Source organism: Salmo salar, chromosome 27, assembly GCF_965601325.2.
Source record: "Salmo salar chromosome 27, fSalSal1, whole genome shotgun sequence".
NCBI classification, from domain to species: domain Eukaryota; kingdom Metazoa; phylum Chordata; class Actinopteri; order Salmoniformes; family Salmonidae; genus Salmo; species Salmo salar.
Genome location: NC_138317.1, coordinates 4,579,254 through 4,597,256, shown reverse-complemented (window position 1 = coordinate 4,597,256; position 18,003 = coordinate 4,579,254). Strand labels below are relative to the sequence as shown.

The following is an 18,003-nucleotide window of genomic DNA, read 5'->3' as shown; positions in this document are numbered from 1 at the left end:
TTAGTTTCAAATAATTTATTTGATGTTTTTCTCTCATGAAGCCAGCTTCTTCGACCACAATAGAAAACAGAATAAAACCAAGTATTAAAATTGCACTCGTGGGAGCATAAATCAGATATACCATCAATTTGATATTCTTCATTTAGATTATTTTTCATCAAAAAAGAGCACCTAAAATTGAGATGACAGCATCCCATGGAGCCATTATATCGTTTGTGCCCTTATTTGGGATGTCGGTGATTCCTCACAAAACCAGGATGAAAAAATACCATGATTTGGGAGATTTTCACAACATTTAATCCATAGAATGCTTCTTTGGAGGAAGGATGATTGACATATATTTGACATTTGTATTTAAAAGCAGAATTGAGAAATAATTAATCGAAGTAGTCATATTTATTACATTTTGGCCTTACCCAGGCCTCCTTTCAGATGCCATAATGTTTCATATGTAGGTGCTACAAAAACCTGTCTAATAAATCTTTACCGCTTACTTTGAAACATGAGTGATATTTTGATTTCAATAACAATTTTCTTACATAAATTAATGAATATAATATAAACAAGAATATAGAATATAGAAAAAAATATTTGGCAATTTTTCAACATATTGTACATCCTGCAAATCACCAGCACAGGGCAACCATTTTGAATCCATTTTCACATTCACTCTGTTCTTAATGCTTACAAATTGGATAATAATTCTAAAAGTAGCAGAGAACTTTGATATGTCCATAGAGTATATTACGTTCAACAATATATATAAAAAATTGCTAAATCAAAAAATATACTTATTCTTCGGTATTCATAAATTAATGCAAGAAAATTGTTATTGAAAACAAAATACTAACCACATTACAGAGCAAGCGGTAAAGCTTCATATGCCACCAATGTTTGCTTTGTAGCACCTACAGATTAACATAAGTGGTCTTAAAAGAGACCTGTGTAAAACCAACATTTCATAAATATTCCAACTTTGATGAATTATTTCTCAATTATGCTTTTAGATACAAATGCCAAATATATGTCACCAATCCTTCCTCCAAAGGACCATTCTATGCATTAAATGTTGTAAACATCCCTTAAATCATGTTTTCACCCACATCACCCATGTGCTGTAGTCTCACACAATAACACCAGAGTCACAAACATAATACCTTTTCCATTCAAAACTGTGCAGTCACATTAGTATAGATACAGCAGATATACTACTCTTTTTCATTCTACCACATTAATTCCACTAAAGGGCAAACAGTGAAACATAAAAAAATATATTATAATAATGTCTATTGGTGATTATTCCATAACGTATCATCAGTGTTTTCAATAATCTGCATTAAGGCTAGCTGAAATCCATTTTGTGGTTCAAACAGAAACAGTAATTGAATAAAAGAGAATTGTCATGATGTTACATATAGCCATGGTTTGCCAGAAACTACATATGAGGGGTGTTCACAAGGCTCAAAATTAATCTTGAACTTGTAGATGACCTGTTCTTTATATCATCTGTATGAGCAAATCCAGCAGGCACAGGGACCAGATGATATACTGTAAGCTTCATTGAGGATGCGTCCAAAATGACATTCTAATCCCTTTATAGTGCACTACTTTTGACCAGGGCACATAGTGCACTACTTTTGTCCAGAGCCCTATCGGGAATAGGGTGTCATTTGGAATGCACATTGAATCGTTACAGTGCTGATGCAGAGTTTATATACAGTAGAGACGTTGTGTTGTTGAACTAAGCTAACTAAAACTAAACTGACCGGACCCTTTTTACCATACATTTGTAATCCACTAACTTGCATAGACGTGTGATCATCACCCAATAGTACACACCTGACAGTAAAAATACAACAAGTGTATATAGTAAAACGTATAGGCTACAATATGTACCATGTTTTCATATTGTCTTTACACTTTTACCCTGAAATAGAGGAGTTGAGGCTCCACCATTCTGTCACGTGTGCTCCCTCTCCAGCCTGTTGGACACCAGGCTGCTCGTTATGGCGCACACCTGTCACCATTGTTACGCGCACCTGCGCATCATCAGACACGCCTGGACCCCATCACTTCCCTGATTACGTTCCTTATATATGTCACTCCATTTGGTTCCTTCCTCAGGCGTTATTGTTTCTGTTTCATGTCTGTGCGTTGTTCGTGTTTCTTGGTTTGTATTATGTTGCGTTTATTTATTAAAACACTCACTCCCTGAATTTGCTTCCCGACTCTCAGCGCACATCGTTACACATTCATCTCACAAACTACATAAAACTGTTATCAAAACCAATAGTCCCTGATCCTATGTAAAATAAAACATTGTACATCAAAAAAGATTACAAACATTAAATGAATAATTTCAAAGAAACAAAATACAGGAAAATAAAAGTCATATTGCAAGATAAATCAAATCTTAACCACATAACTTGAGCAATTTGGCGAACCGACTGATGTCTATCGATGGCAAGACTCATCTGTAAAATAAAGAGATAAAGAGGAGTTATGAGACACAATTCAGACTGGACAACCACATTTCATGACTGAGGGGTGTATTCACTGGAAACAAAACGGATGCAGAAGGGCGAAAACTGAGAGGGACTAACCTGGACTTGTCCAATTAGAAACACTTGGTTTCGTTGCAGAATGTTTTGCAATGGTTTGCACAGGTATTCAACTGCACTACAAATACAAAAGTATGTGGACACACCTTCAAATGAGTGGATTCGGGCTATTATAGCAACACCCGTTGCTGACAGGTGTATACAATCGAGCACACAGCCATGCAATCTCCATAGACAAATATTGGCAGTAGAATGGCCTTACTGAAGCGCTCAGTGACTTTCAACATGGCAGTCATGTTTTCCAAAAAGTCAGTTCTTCAAATTTCTGCCCTGCTAGAGCTGCCCTGGTCAACTGTAAATGCTTTTATTGTGAAGTGGAAATGTCTAGAAGCAACAACAGCTCAGCCGCGAAGTACTAGCAGCGGCGTCTCATCGATCACTCCACCTTCTCGGGAGCCCCACTTACCTCCTCCGGAACGCTTCAATGGAGAGCCAAGCACCTGTCGGGCGATCCTAGCTCAGTGTGTCCTCGTCTTCAAGCTTCAGCCCTCCTCCTTCCCCTCGGATCGCTCCAAGATAGCCTACCTCATCACGCTGATGACCGGGAGGGCTCTCACCTGGGCTACTGCTGTGTTGGAACAAGCGGAGAGTGCTTGGAATCAAGAGGCACTGTTCGATATGTTCCTGCACGGCGTCTCGGAGGAGGTCAAGGATGAGCTTGCAGCCCGGTAGTTACCTACTGAGCTTGATTCCCTCATCGCTTTGACCATCCGTATCGATGGGTGATTACGGGAACAACGGAGGTAGAGGAAATTGGATTTTGCTTGCACGCCCAGGGATCCCACCTTGCGAGTGGAAGACCGCCTTCAACACGGCCTGTGGTCATTACGAGTATCTGTTCATGCCATTTGGCCTTACCAATGCCCCTGCTGTGTTCCAGTGTCTGGTCAATGACGTTCTCCGGGACATGTTGAACCGGTTTGTCTTTGTCCTCATCTTCTCCCGTTCCAGCCAAGAATATGTGCTCCACGTCTGACAGGTTCTCCAACGCCTCCTGGAGAACCAGCTGTTTGTAAAAGCAGAGAAGTGTGAGTTCAATCGTTCCACCATCTCTTTTCTGGGTTTCATCATCGTTGCAGGGAGTGTGAAAATGGATCCCGGGAAGGTGAGAGTGATGGTGGATTGGCCCCAGCCTACTTCCAGGCTGCAGTTGCAATGCTTCCTGGGGTTTGCCAACTTCTATCGCCGCTTTATCTGGGGGTTACAGCACCCTGACTTCCCCCCTGTCTGCACTCACCTCGCCCAAGGTTCAATTCACGTGGTCTCCAGCTGCTGACCGGGCATTCCGGGACCTCAAACATCACTTCACCACAGCTCCCATCTTGGTTCATCCGGACACTTCCCACCAGTTTGTGGTGGAGGCCGATGCTTCTGATGTCGGAGTGGGGGCGGTCCTGTCCCAGCATTCTGCCCTGGACCTCAAGCTACATCCCTGCACCTTCTTTTCACACCGTCTCAACGCCACGGAAAAGAACTACGATGTGGGGAATCGTGAGCTTCTCGCGGTGAAGATGGCGTTGGAGGAATGGAGGCACTGGCTGGAGGGGGCGGAACACCCATTCATCCTGTGAATCGACCACAGCAACCTGGAGTATCTCCACACCGCCAAGAGCCTCAACTCCAGGCAAGCCAGATGGGCCCTGCTGTTCATACGGTTCAACTTTTCCCTCTCGTAATGCTGGGATCCAAGAATGTCAAGCCGAATGCAGTTTCCTGCTGCTATAGCCCCACGGGTACCACCCCGGAGCCTGAGACCATCCTTCCCACCTCGTGCTTGGTGACAGCACTCAACTGGGGTATAGGGAAACAGGTCTGAGAGGTGCAGCGGTCCTAGCCGAATCCTGGGGGCCCCTGATAATCGGATGTTTGTGCCTGATGCTGTCCGCTCTGCGGTCCTGGAGTGGGCCCATTCCTCCAGGCTTGCCTGCCACCCGGGGTCCCGTCGGACCCTGGCCTTCATACGACAATGCTTTTGGTGGCCTATGATGGTTCCGGATGTCGCCGCGTTTGTATACGCCTGCACGGTCTGTGCTCAAAATAAGACTCCTCGGCAAGCCCAGGCTGGTCTTCTGCAACCACTGCCTGCCCCTCACCGATCCTGGTCCCACATATCCCTGGATTTCATCATGGGTCTTACCCCGTCTGAGGGCAACACTGCCATCCTGACTGTGGTTGACCAGTTTTCCAAGGCCGCTCACTTCATCCCTCTCCCTAAACTACCCTCGGCCAAGGAGAAGGCCCAGTTCATGGTGCAGCACCTCTTCCGGATCCATGGACTGCCCGCGGACATGGTCTCTGACTGGGGGCCTCAGTTCTTGTCCAGGTTCTGGAAGTGCTCTGTGCCCTCATTGGGTTGTCGGCCAGCCTGACTTCTGGGTTCCACCCCCAGTCCAATGGCCAGTCGGAGCGAGCCAACCAGGATCTTGAGACTACTCTGCGCTGCCTGGTCTCCGCCAATCCCACCTCCTGGAGGTAGCAGCTAGTGTGTGTTGAGTACGCCCACAACACCCTTCCCTGCTATGCCATGGGCCTATCTCCGATTGAGTGTTCTTTGGGATATCATCCCCTGCTCTTTCCCGAGCAGGAGGAAGAGGTCAGTGTACCTTCTGCCCAGATGTTTGTCCGCCGCTGTCGTCGTACCTGGAGGAAATCCCAGTCGGCCCTCCTCAAGACCACCTCCAGGTATCAACAACAGGCGGATCGCCATCGGACCCCGGCCCCCCGGTATCGTCTTGGGCAGAAGGTATGGTTATCCACCCGGGATCTGCCCTTCCGGGTGGAATCCGGAAAACTCTCTCCCTGGTTTATCGGTCCATTTCCCATCTCCAAGATTATTAGCCCCTCTGCTGTTAGTCTTCTGTTGCCCAGTACTCTTCGTATACATCCCACCTTTCATGTGTCCAGAGTCAAACTTATGTCTCACAGCCCTTTGTCTCCTGTGTTCTCTGTTTGTCCATTGCCAGTTCGTCTAGTTTGTCAAGTCAATCAGCGTTTTTTCTCAGCTCCTGTTTTTTCCAGTCTCTCCTTTTTCTCGCCCTCCTGGTTTTGACCCTTGCCTGTCCTGACTCTGAGCCCACCTGCCTGACCACTCTGCCTGCCCTTGACGCTGAGCCTGCCTGCTGACCTGTACCTTTGCCCCACCTCTGGATTGTTGACCTCTGCCTACCCTGACCCTGAGCCTGCCTGCCGTCCGGTACTGTTGCCCCACCTCTGGTTTACTGACCCCTGCCTTGATCTGTCTATTGCCTGCCCCTGTTGGAATATTAAACCATTGTCAATTCGACATGTCTGCATCTTACCTTGATTCCTGATACTGGAAGCAACGTCTTTTCGTCAGGAGCTTCATGAAATGGGTATCAATGGCGGAGCAGCCACACACAAGCCTAAGCTCACCATGTGCAATGCCAAGCGTTGGCTGGAGTGGTGTAGAGCTTGCAGCCATTAGACTGGAGCATGGGAAACGCACTCTCTGGAGTGATCATGCTTCACCATCTGGAGGTCCGATGGATGAATCTGGGTTTGGTAGATGCCAGAAGAACGCTACCTGACCCAATGCATAGTGCCAACTGTAAAGTTTGGTGGAGGAGAAATAATGGTTTGGGGCCATTTTTCATGGTTCAGGCTAGGCCCCTTAGTTCCAGTGAATGGTAATTTTAACGCTACAGCATACAATGACATTCTAGATGATTCTGTGCTTCCAACTTTGTGGCAACAGTTTGGGGAAGGCCCTTTCCCGTTTCAACATGACAATGCCCCTGTGCATAAAGCAAGGTTCATACAGAAATGCTGAGATCGGTGTGGCAGAACTTGACTCGCCTGCACAGAGCCCTGACCTCAACCCCATCGAAAACCTTTGGAATGAATTGGAACGCCGTCTGCGAGCCAGGCCTAATCATTCAACATCAGTGCCCGACCGCACTAATGCTATTGTGGCTGAATGGAAGCAAGTCCCTGCAGCAATGTTCCAACATCTAGTGGAAAGCCTACCCAGAAGAGTGAAGGCTGTTATAATAACAAAGGGGGGATCAACTCCATATTAATGCCCATACTTTTGGTCATGTAGTGTATTTGTAAGGAAGTGACATATACTGACCCACTCTCATCACTCTCAGGCCAGCTGCTGCCCCCACATTCCTGCTGCTCCTGGACACAAGCACTCCTCTCTCCTCCTCCTCTTCCTCCTGCACCTCCTCCTCCCTCCCTTTCTCCTGACCAAGTAAGGGGTAGTGGGTGGAGTCAAACATGGAGGTCTCTGATGGGTACTCACACACCTGCTCCAGCTGGGTCTCGTCGAAGCACACCTTCACCTGGAGGAGGCAAACAAGACAGACACAGGAGAGAGGCTTAGTACAGTGCACACAAATGAGCCACACCCTTACAGACAGCCTGACCACATTGCAGTGTTACATAATAAGGATGGACATGCTTCAAGAACAATAACAAAAAAGAACCTGTACTTTCAGTGTTGCCCTTATTTCGAATGAAAGGGAGATGCTGAAGGCACTCATAAAAACGACATAATTAGGTTGTACTGAGTCGGACCCTCCCTGAGGGTTAGCACAGACATTGCGTTCACTTTGGTGTAAACAAAGTTGCTGCCTGGACCCAACAGGAAGTAAAACCTGGCCCCTGGGAGGTATGTGTAGGTCGTTATAGTACATTTTATTATAGGTCGGTGTAGTACATTTATATTCACAACAGACTGACTGTCCACACACTCCTGATAATAAACTGGTGTGAGAGAAGTTAGACGAATCAAGCTCAGGCCCAGGAGGCTAATCCCTTACTGAACTGATTAGCCCAGGCTAACACAGCAGGGGAGAACATGGAGGACAGACAGAGAACCAGAGAGAGAGAATGAGGAAGAAAGGAGGCGCACTGTGTCAATCGCTGCTCCCAAGTGGCACAGTGGTCTAAGGCACTGCATCTCAGTGCAAGAGGTGTCACTACAGTCCCTGGTTCGAATCCATGCTGTATCACATCCGGCCGTGATTGGGAGTCCCACAGGGCGGCGCACAATTGGCCCAGCGTCGTCTGGGTTTGGCCGGAGTAGACCGTCATTGTAAATAAGAATTTGTACTTAACTGACTTGCCTAGTTAAATAAAGGTTAAATAAAAATAAAATAGGCACATCGGGAACCTTTACGAATACTCGAAAAAATGTCTTACACAGGATGTGGGGCAGCCACTGTCGACGAGAATGGTACCTTGGTCTAGTTTGAGAGAAATAGATGTGCCAAGGGAGCCTATGAGCCTGTGAGATGATCTCAAGGACAGCAACGTGAGCAACAGGTGGCCAGGAAGCACCAATAGGCTACGGAAGAGTTACAGCAGGACGACAATAGTAAAGGAGAGATGGAGTACATTACAGGATTTGGTGCCGAACAGATACCAGATACCAAACAAACGATTCTTGGGGGTTTTCTCATTACTCAGTGTGGACTGAGTGGGTGAGATTCATTCAGGTGAATGATGCATCCAATTAGGTTTGGATATATTTGGATGATTTCGGTCAGAGTATGTCCATTCAGTTACAGAGGATGATACTTTGTCATAATCCACATCCTGTATCATAGTCGATTAATAAACAACCTTGCATAATTTATTCACTCAAAACCAATGTCTTTAGGGGAGATCGGGGTATGTTGAGCCGTTTTTTACATTCAGCGTCACTACATCAAGGGAAATATAGTGTTCTTTCTAACAAAGATATCTATATATTTCAGGATGTTGTGTATCCCTGGAAATAATCAGAATTAATGTAAACATAACAGTTTTGAAAACATAGCTTGTCCAAATAAAGTGGTCTCTTGAGCATAGTGACAGGTAAGTTGAGCAGCCTTGGGGTAAGTGGGTGATGGAATCCTGTGACAATGGGTGATGGTGCTGGTAGGTCAAAGTTGAATTAATGAAATGGGGGAGTGGTATATTGTATATCCTAAATGTATACCTACATTCAGATATAGAGCTCTCTGTTCAATATCACTTATCCTCCCATTTCTTGACCACTTGTCTGGGACAGGGATGTTGTTTCGATGTGCCAATTTGTAGGCAAGTTCTCTGCATTTGAGGCTACTAAGCCCATGAAACTGGTCCGCAAGATTCTTGATATGTTTACCATCTCAGACTCCATGTCATCAGATCAGACCTTGTGTGCCTCTGCTACTCTATCATAGCCTCTCTTTCGAACGGTACATTTATTTTTTGTCAATGTACCTCTTCAGTGTCATTCAGTACATTTTTTTCATCCCTTGCTGCTGCTCGAATTGACTTTTTCCCTTCTCTCAATTCCATGTCTGAGCTCTCAAGAACCTCAAGGGGGGCTACACCCCTGCTTGTTTACGTTTGTAAACATGGGGCATGATGATGTCTGCTCTGTCACAATAAAAATGCACTATCTTTAGTTCATATGCATGACACATGGCAAAAATACTATGCATATAATGCATAAAACAGACAAAATGTAATCATAATTTGAATGGGGGTCGGTGGCCATTGGCTCAAATTACCCCAGCATTTCCCAAACTCGGTCCTGGGGACAACAGGGGTGCACGTTTAGTTTTTTCCCTAGCACTACACAGCTGATTCAAATAATCAACTCGTCATCAAGCTTTGATTAATTGAATCAGATTTGTAGTGCTAGGGATAAAACCAAAACATGAACCCCTTTGGGTCCAGAGGACTGAGTTTGGGAAACCCTGGCCACTTATCCCAAGGCAAACATTTTGACTACTATATATTAGCCCACACAGCTAGGAGGCACTTTCATGCTAGGTTTAGGACCTCATATTGAAGCTTATAGAGACACCAACTGATGTATAAAACAATCTTGAAACTCTAACATTTGGTTTAGATACAAGCATCATGAAACCTACAACACAATATATTCATTTGAGTTTGTGAAAATCTTTTATTTTTTTAACTAACTTGCTTACCACATTTTCCATGTGGTTTCTTCCTTCATAGACTCCATGAAATGATGACCTCTTCCTAAATATTTGGTCACATGATTAATCTTGTGTATGGTTTCTTAGAAACTAGGGGTGGCTCAACTAACTGTTTGGCTCAACTTACCCCACTCTCCCCTAGATTTGCTATTTCTCTGTCTCTATCATTCAGAGGAAGTGAGCAGGCCTGAAAGAGGAAATGAGAGCATATATCCAGTGAATGCATCCAAAATGTCACCCTTTTCTCTGTAAAGTGCATTCGTTTTGACCAGGGACTCAGACATGCAGTGTCAGCTAGGGAATCACAGTTGTTGAGTTTCCCCTCACTACACTTCTGTTTAATCCCACCCTCCTCTTTCATGAGAGGCTGTTCCTCCTCAGTCGCACCAAAATTGGGCTTGATGACCCCATTTGAAAAAGTATAATTTGGAAATTTGGTTACAGTAGGACAGCATCAATAGTCAATGTTGCAAAAACTATACAATAAACATGGCGAGAGCTTCCTCAACTATAGTGCCATTGCTAAATTAACCAGTTAGTTATTTTTCATTTGAGGTGTTATAATTCATTCCCATATATCGAACAAGCCTTGAAAGGATGGCATAGGCATCGCGAGACTATTCATTTCTTTCCTATCCTGCAAATGCTGTTGTTATATGCCAATAGGTCAACGTTTGCCAAAATTCCAATGCAGCAAAACAAACTCAGCAGAAACAGGAAAATACAAAGGAAGACTTGTCGGGAAGGCAACAACAGCAGACTCATTGAAAGACAGGATCTGGCAGAGGAAGTAACCTGCAATATAATGGTGTGACGCAGTCCGTGAACTGTGTAGCATCTTACATTATGGACAGAAAACTAAAGGAAACAAGATGCTGATAGGCAAAATGCAATAGCAACATGCTTTATACTAAAGGTCATGCTGTCTGAGTAAAGTACAGTACATAAACCATACATGTTTAAGTATATAACAATAGGTAGACTGTATACAGTAATTGCTTTAAATATGCACATTCTGGTCTAACTTACTATATAAACAGACTGTACCAGACTCATCCCATTCTAAAGCTCTTGCTTTATTTGTGTGGGGAGACTGCCAGCCTTGTCTTTAGTTCTGCCCCGATGAGCCACTTTGTTATGTAGGCGTCCTAATTACAGTACTCTAAAAGACTCTTCTGTGTCTGAAATGGTACCGGGAAGCATCCAGTCACTAACGGGCTATGGCTCCAAATGTTTTCACGAAAAGGGGACGCAATGTTAAAAGCATTTTTAACTTTTGTGGGATAACTTGTCTTTCTATATGAAACAGAAAGAAGTGATAACTGATTCACAACCCACATACCTCGTCTCTGCAAAACCTCCGGTTAGACAGACAGAAAGAGATAGGGGGGAGGAGGGGTGGCTCTGGTTGTCTGTGTGATTTCCTCTCTACCCCTCCTAGCCTCAAGTGTTACATGAAGGCTAATTTGAAAGTGACTGGTAATTCTATACACTACGGTTACCCTAACAAATGATTTATAAAGGGTTTATAATTAGTTTATTATTAAATGAGACCACACAGCCACTGCTACCAGTAGGCTACTTTACAGCTGAGAATCATGATGTCATGCTTGATAAGGCTTTAACAGGCTTAGCTCAGTTGATGTGTTCTAACTCCTCAGTTCAATCAAACAGGATGTTCTAATGCTAGTGAAAGGGGATTCTACATGATGGGGAGCATTCTGGGGACTGGTGATAAAAAGGTTCAAATGGAAGCAAGTAGGAAAGAGGTGACGTTTTCTGACCGTCACAGTATGAGTGTGACAACTCAAAACACTATCATCGATCTTATCCCATAACATACTGATAGTCTATTCAAGCCATTTTCCGCAATTTTTGTTTTGTTTTACCAATTGGGTCTTTATTAAACACAACCTTAGATGATGGGATCCATGATCATCACTACAAGATGCGATACATCATCAATACAATTTGTAGTGCATAGGCTGCAATATGCCAAAAGGCAGTCTACACTCACCCCTTTGGGAGATGCTTTGGAAGTCTTGACCAGGCAGGACTTGTCCAGGTTCTGATACCCGCCGATCACTTCGATCTCCTCCGCAGTGGGGTACCTCTTCTTGCCTCTCTCTACTTCCTCGGTTAGGACAGGCATCTGGGACTGGGCAGACGTATTGGCCAGGGGTCCTGAGGATACTGAAACTGCTTCCACGGCTGCCCCTCCAACAGGCTTCCTGGGGGTGATGGTGATGGTGGTGCCCCTCTTGACCTGCTGGCCTCCAGAGAGGCTTCTGATGGTGAAATGGCTCGGAGAAGGGGAAGGGGAGGGAGAGACGGAGGGGGACTGGGATGGGGAAGCTGATTGGGTGGTTGGGACTCCCTGGTCTGGGTGTAATGAGTTCTCAGGAGAGGGGGTCAGGAGAGATCTGGAGTTGATGGTAATGGATCGGGCCTGTTTGGGTTGGTTGGACTGGGCCTGCATGGGTTGAGGAGGCCTTTCAGAGTGCAGTTGCAGATTGGACTGAGATTTTCTGGGACTTAGGATTGTTTGATGGTCCTTTTGCCTTGGATGCTCCTGCTGAGGTTCCTTATTAGGCTGGTTGTGTGATATCCTAGGGCTTTGCTGAGCTTTAGACTCTTTATCTTTCAAATTATTATTTTGTCCAAAAGACGACCGTGCTGAGTTGTCATCATGTGATAGTCTCTGTACTTCCTGTTGTTCTCGCAACTGAAGCTGTTCCACCTGACGCTGTACAGTCTGAAGTCCGGACTTCTCATCGCTGGAAGAGGCTTTATTCCCAGATGCCCCACCACCACCCCACAGCTTCTTCTGTGTCAGCCTCCCAACTGATATCTCTGGACTGCATGGCTCCTGTTGTTCTGCGGATATGTGGGACTGTACCTTCGGAGTGTGTGACGGGATAGGCCTATCCACGGTCCTGTCACTCATGCACAACGCCGTCCTGGACCCCACCGTTTTCAAGTTATAGATCCGGCTCATCTCAGCAAGAGAGGGAGGGTGAAGCAGAGAGGGGGAGAGAGAGTCTAAGGGCACGGGAGAGTGTGAAGGAGATAGATAATGCAGCCTGTATTCTTCCTCCGAGAGTTTATCCTCTCCTTCTTCTCCTCTGCCTCCGGTGTTCTGTTTCCTCTGCCGACCCCTGTCGCACCGTAACTCCGCTAGTACATGTTTGGTTGGATCTTCCTCTCTCTCAGTCGTGTGACAGCTGAACAAGGCTACTTCACAGGCTGCGATGGAGTTCCCCCCGGTTTCTTTCTCTCCTTTGACAGCTTGCGAGAATGAGAGAGGAACAGGAAGCTGGGAGACGGCTTTCGACACGCTCACTTCCTGTGTGACGTCAAACTGAGTGGATGTTGTCTGCGGTGCGGAGCCTTCCTGTCTCTGTCTCTCTCGCTCCATTTCGTTCCCCATCTCTCCTTCCTCACACCAGTCTGAACTTGAAGCTTTTCTAGTCCTTCTAGTCCCAGCCTTTTCTGTCCCCTCAGTCGCATCTCCATCATCCCCCATCGCTGCCACTCCCTCCATGTTCCACAGCCTCCCCTTCTCTCTCTGTTGGATTTTCTCTCGCAAGGATTCGATGTGAGACAAGGGCTTGCCGATCCTCCAACTGTTCTTCCTCTCCACACCTTTCCCTCCCTCTCCTTCGCAGCTCTGGTTGTATTTGCTTTGGAGGCTTGGCTCCCCCACACCATAGAACACTGTTCTGGGTATGTGTATCTCAAGTGGCATTGGAGGGATTCCAACTGAGGCAACGCGCTTTGGAGACTTAGGACACTTAGGGGTCACTTCCTGAACTGACTTTTTGGGATAAACATGACTGCGCACGTGTGCGCCAGGTGGATGTGTAGTGTCCTTGCTTACCTCACCTGGCTTCCTATAAGCTTTGCTCCCTCTCTCAGTCTCTGTGTCCTCCCTCATCACGCCTTTGCTATCCTGCATCAATGTTTGGGTCCCTTTGTGATTGTCACGTTCATTCACAGTCCCCCCCACTCTCTCTATCTTGTTGATGAGATCCTCTGTGTGCTGTGACAGTGGTGACTGGGTTGAATGGTGCCCCAGTGCTCCTTGACTACTATGCCAATCTGTTCCTTTATGTGCCACAGTGCTGAGCAAAGTTGATGAGCACTCTGTAAATGCTGACACATGTTTGTAATGACTATCGACAGACTGAGGAGGACTGGCTCTGTCTACGGAGAGGGTGATGACACAGTTTTGCTGAGTTGTTTCAACTGAAATGGTGCAGTCCCTTACCTCTGATACCCTCTTCATGTGCCTTGAATCTGATCCTCTCCTAAAGTCGGACCCCTTTCTCTCTCGCACTTGAGGTTCTGCCTGTCTTCCATCCACCCCCTCTCTCTCTTTGCTCCTCGCCCTGTCCATCCCTCTCTCGCTTTCTTCTCTCGTTTGCTTTACCTCTCTTTCCACTGCTCTCTCTCGCCCATCATGTTTGATGGGCACTCTTCGCGCAAATGAGGCCTCTGTGTTTTTAACTGAGGCCATTGTAAACCCTACCTCCCCATACATATTCTCTGTTAGTTCCTCTGTCCCCTTGTTACTAAAATCTAACTCCACTCCTGTTACTCTCTCGATCCAACGGTCAATCTCTTTCCCGGTGTTACTTTCCAAAGCAGGCTGTCTCTCATGCTGTCCCCCTACCGCCCTGTCTGCTTTTATGCATCCCTCTCCATGCTTCCCTGCCCGCTCTTTATCTGAAAGCCAGGTCCAGCACCCCTGCTTGCCTCCCCTCTCTGACCATTCCCCCTCCACTACATCTCCCCTTGCTGCCACCCTCCTGTCTGAATATGTCCTCTCCACCACCTTCCTATCATGGTTCCCCTCATCCTGCATGCCATTCTCCTTTGCGCATATCACACGGTCAGTGAAACTGAATGACCGCTTGGGCACACCCCTGAATCCTGCATGTTTCTCCTCCCCTCTCCTGTCTCCATCATCGTCCTCTTCCAGACAAAACGTTTCTCTGTCCCTGCCAGGCCGGATGAAACATTCTGAGCTTTTAGACCGAGACGGGGGTTTTGGATGTTCTCTGAATTTCTTTGTATGCTCCCCAAATTTACTCAGCAGCTCACTCACCCTAACTCCTCTCTCGTTGTGGATACTGTCATCTGTGTCACCATATCTCCTATCCTCTTTTTCTGAAGAAGCTACTTGTATCCGTGGTCGGTCTTTCTCCCTCAAGTTTTCCCTCTCTTTATCTTTCATCATCAACCATGCCACCTCTCTCTCCAGCTGCCTCTCACAGTCCTTCCCTCCATCTTTATTGCACTTGGCATCTCTCCCTCTTTCTCCATCTCCTTCCCTGCCTGTCCCTTTTAGACCTCCACTTCTTGAGTCCTCAGTGCCAGCTAAGGGTTTAATTATCAATATTTCTGATGCTCGGATCTCTGTGACACTCCCTCCACCAGCCAGAAACTCCTTGAGGTCCATCTTTACATCTCTACTTTCCTGCTTCTCTTCCATTACCTTCCTCTCCCACTCTCTCCTTCTACTCCTCCTTTCATCACTTCCCTTTCTGTCCTGTTCAATAATGATGATGTTGTCTGCTCTGATGGTACGAAGGCCTGGGACTAGTGGATAGGGGTACTTGGGGGTTGGAGAATCTGAGTCTCCCTCCTCCCTCTCCTCCTCTTTTCTCCCCCTTGGGCAATCCCTTTCCCTGTCTCTCACAGTATCCCTGCTAGCCTCTCTCCTGTCACTTCTGTCCCTTTCTCTGCCCCCACTCCTGTCCCTGTATCGCTCTATTTGTATATCTCTTCCCTTCCCAGACTCTCCATCATGACCTTTGACGTGGCCTCTTTCTTTCTCCTTTTCCCTCTCTCTCCCTACTTCTATATCCTGCTCATTCCCTTTCTCGTGGCCCATTTCCCCAGCCCTCTCTGCTTCTCTTCCCCTCCTCCATCCGCCATGTGTGCGAATGAATGAGTTTTGTCCGACAGGGATGATGGTCTCCTTTAACACCAGACTCGGCGGTTTAGCCTCTTCATCCAGCCAAGGCCCTGTGATGTCTGGGCTGAGTGGTGGTTCACTTCTCAGCTGCACTAGTGTAGAGCTGTCCAGGTCACTCGCAGGATCAGAGGTGGGCCTGCCCTCCTTGACTTGGAGGGGGCCCTCCCTCTCCTTGTCCCCGAAACTCTCCTGTTTCATTCTCCTCCTCTGGATGATCCCTCGCTTCCAGGCAGGCATGCTGGTGAGTTTGTCCTCCTCCTCTTTTTCTCTCTTCTCTCGCTCCTCCTCCTCCCTCCTTTTTCTCTCCAGCAGGAGTTGTTTCCATTCCGGTAAAGAGGAGACAGACATAACAGAGAAGAGGTCTTGCTTTTGGCAAGTTCCTTAATCTTCCTTTCTTTTAACGCTCTGGCAACAGGTCTGCCAAAAAGGACACATATGTAATAAATATAATAAACATATGTTTATTTCAATTTCAAACTGATCATAGAAAACTGGAGAAAAATTTGTGCCTCACTTTGCTTTCAAATCAGAATAGACTTTTTATTGAAATGTTGCCTATTAATAGGCCTACTTTGTACTTTCTATGACATCATGTGTAGAGGCTATGTAACTCAACTACATAGCCTATTTACTGGATGACATTTTACACAGGCTTTTTCCTCCCCTGGTGGTTACTTTCTCTAATCATAAAAAGTGCACACACCATCGACGGATAGTTTAGTGTTGCCGTTTAGAATAACATGCAAACTATGCCTCTGGTCTGCACGTAGCTATACATTTGCAAGCCAAGCGTTCACCACAATTACGCACTCCTCGTTTTAAGCATGCACGCAAATAATGTTCAAAAATCATTTTCCAAACTTACCAAATCCTTGGTATTCCGCAGTAATGCTTTATATCCCCCTCTGTTTTGGTTTGAGAGTAGTCATCTTCTGAATGACGGGCGACTGTGCGCCACCCGTTGTTCTTAACGCGCTCAAAGCACCAACTGGAAGATTGGTCTCTATCTAAAGCTTTCTGATATAGTTGATTAATCGATGTTGTCAAAAAGTCAGGATTAATAATGTTTATTTAGCTCGATTATCTAATGACGACTACACTGTGAATTAGAGCATATCAATTTAAAACACCTCCATTGGTAGTAAATATACACCAACTGCAGTGCTGTCCGACTACTGTAATCCACTAATTACATTTAATTCCATCAGGGGAGTTAGTGGCACACACCATAATGGCCGACCTAAGAAAAGGCGTTTAAAGAAGACTCCCGTCTGCCGGTCACCCCTTCATCCCTCCGTCCCTCTAATTGTAAGAGAGAGAGAGCGAGAGAGAGAGAGAGAGAGAGAGAGAGAGGGAAAGAAGGGGGTCACCTCAGCCAGAACATGAGGGTTGAGATGATGCAAATTACCCGAGGTGATGTAAAAAGCTTCAACCTGTCTTCCCTGGTGGAATCCCAAGTCAAAAAATGTGTGATTTTTCCAATAGAATCCTATAAGATTCTCACAATCCTATAGGATTTTGTGTCACCTCTATCAGAATCCTATTGGTATCCTATTGGACAACTTTTTTCCTATTTGAAATAGAGAGTAATCATATTGGGTCCTATAGGGTTCTCGTAGTCCTATAGGATTTTGTGTCAACTGTATCAGAATCCTATTGGAATTCTATTGGATTACGTTTTTTCCTATTGGGAATCAAAAGTAATCCTATTGGACCCTATATAATTCTGGCAATCCTATAGGATTTTGTATGACCTCTATCAGAATCCTATTGGAATCCTATTGGAAATCAAAAGTAATCTGATTGGATCCAATAGGTTTTTGATAAATCTTGTAGGATTTTGTCACCCCAATCAGAATCCTATTAGAATATATTTTTCTTAAACGAACCCATAAAATTATACACTGAACTAAAATATAAATGCAACAGTAAAGGTACTGGTCCCATGTTTCATGAGCTGAAGTAAAAGATCCCAGAAATCTTCCATATGCACAAAAGCTTATTTCTTTCAAATTTTGTGCACAAATTTGTTTACATCCCTGTTAGTGAGCATTTTATCCTTTGTCAAGATAATCCACCTGGCAGGTGTTCAATATCAAGACGCTGATTAAACAGCATGATCATTACACACCTTGTGCTGGGGACAATAAAAGGCCACTCTAAACTGCCACAGATGTCTCAAGTTTTGAGGGAGCGTGCAATTGGCATTCTGATTGCAGGAATGTCCACCAGAGCTGTTGCCAGATAATTACATCTTAATTTTTCTACCATAAGCTGCATCCAACGTCATTTTAGAGAATTTGGCAGTATGTCAAACCTGCCTCACAACCGCAGACCACGCGTAACCATGCCAGCCTAGGACCTCCACATCCGGCTTCTTCAACTGCGGGGATACGGAGGAGAATTTTGGTCTGTAATTAAGCCCTTTTGTGTGGAAAACACATTCTGATTG

The 18,003-nt window shown here is 45.6% G+C and overlaps 1 protein-coding gene across 2 annotated transcripts; it reads right to left on the bottom strand.

Moving 5' to 3' along the window:
• On the bottom strand, positions 1–13,075 carry ppp1r18 (protein phosphatase 1, regulatory subunit 18). 2 transcript variants are annotated; one of them, XM_014176980.3, is made up of 3 exons: positions 11,586–13,073; positions 6,715–6,928; positions 1–2,474 (listed from the first exon to the last, which is right to left on the bottom strand). In XM_014176980.3, exons 1-3 carry the CDS (start codon positions 12,996–12,998, stop codon positions 2,455–2,457), a joined length of 1,647 nt encoding a protein of 548 aa, XP_014032455.3. In that variant the 5' UTR covers positions 12,999–13,073; the 3' UTR covers positions 1–2,454. The 2 variants fall into 2 exon arrangements, with proteins under 2 accessions (XP_014032455.3, XP_014032454.3); XM_014176979.3 differs by having other exon boundaries at positions 1–6,928; positions 11,586–13,075.
• Between the last annotated feature and the right edge of the window lie 4,928 nt (positions 13,076–18,003).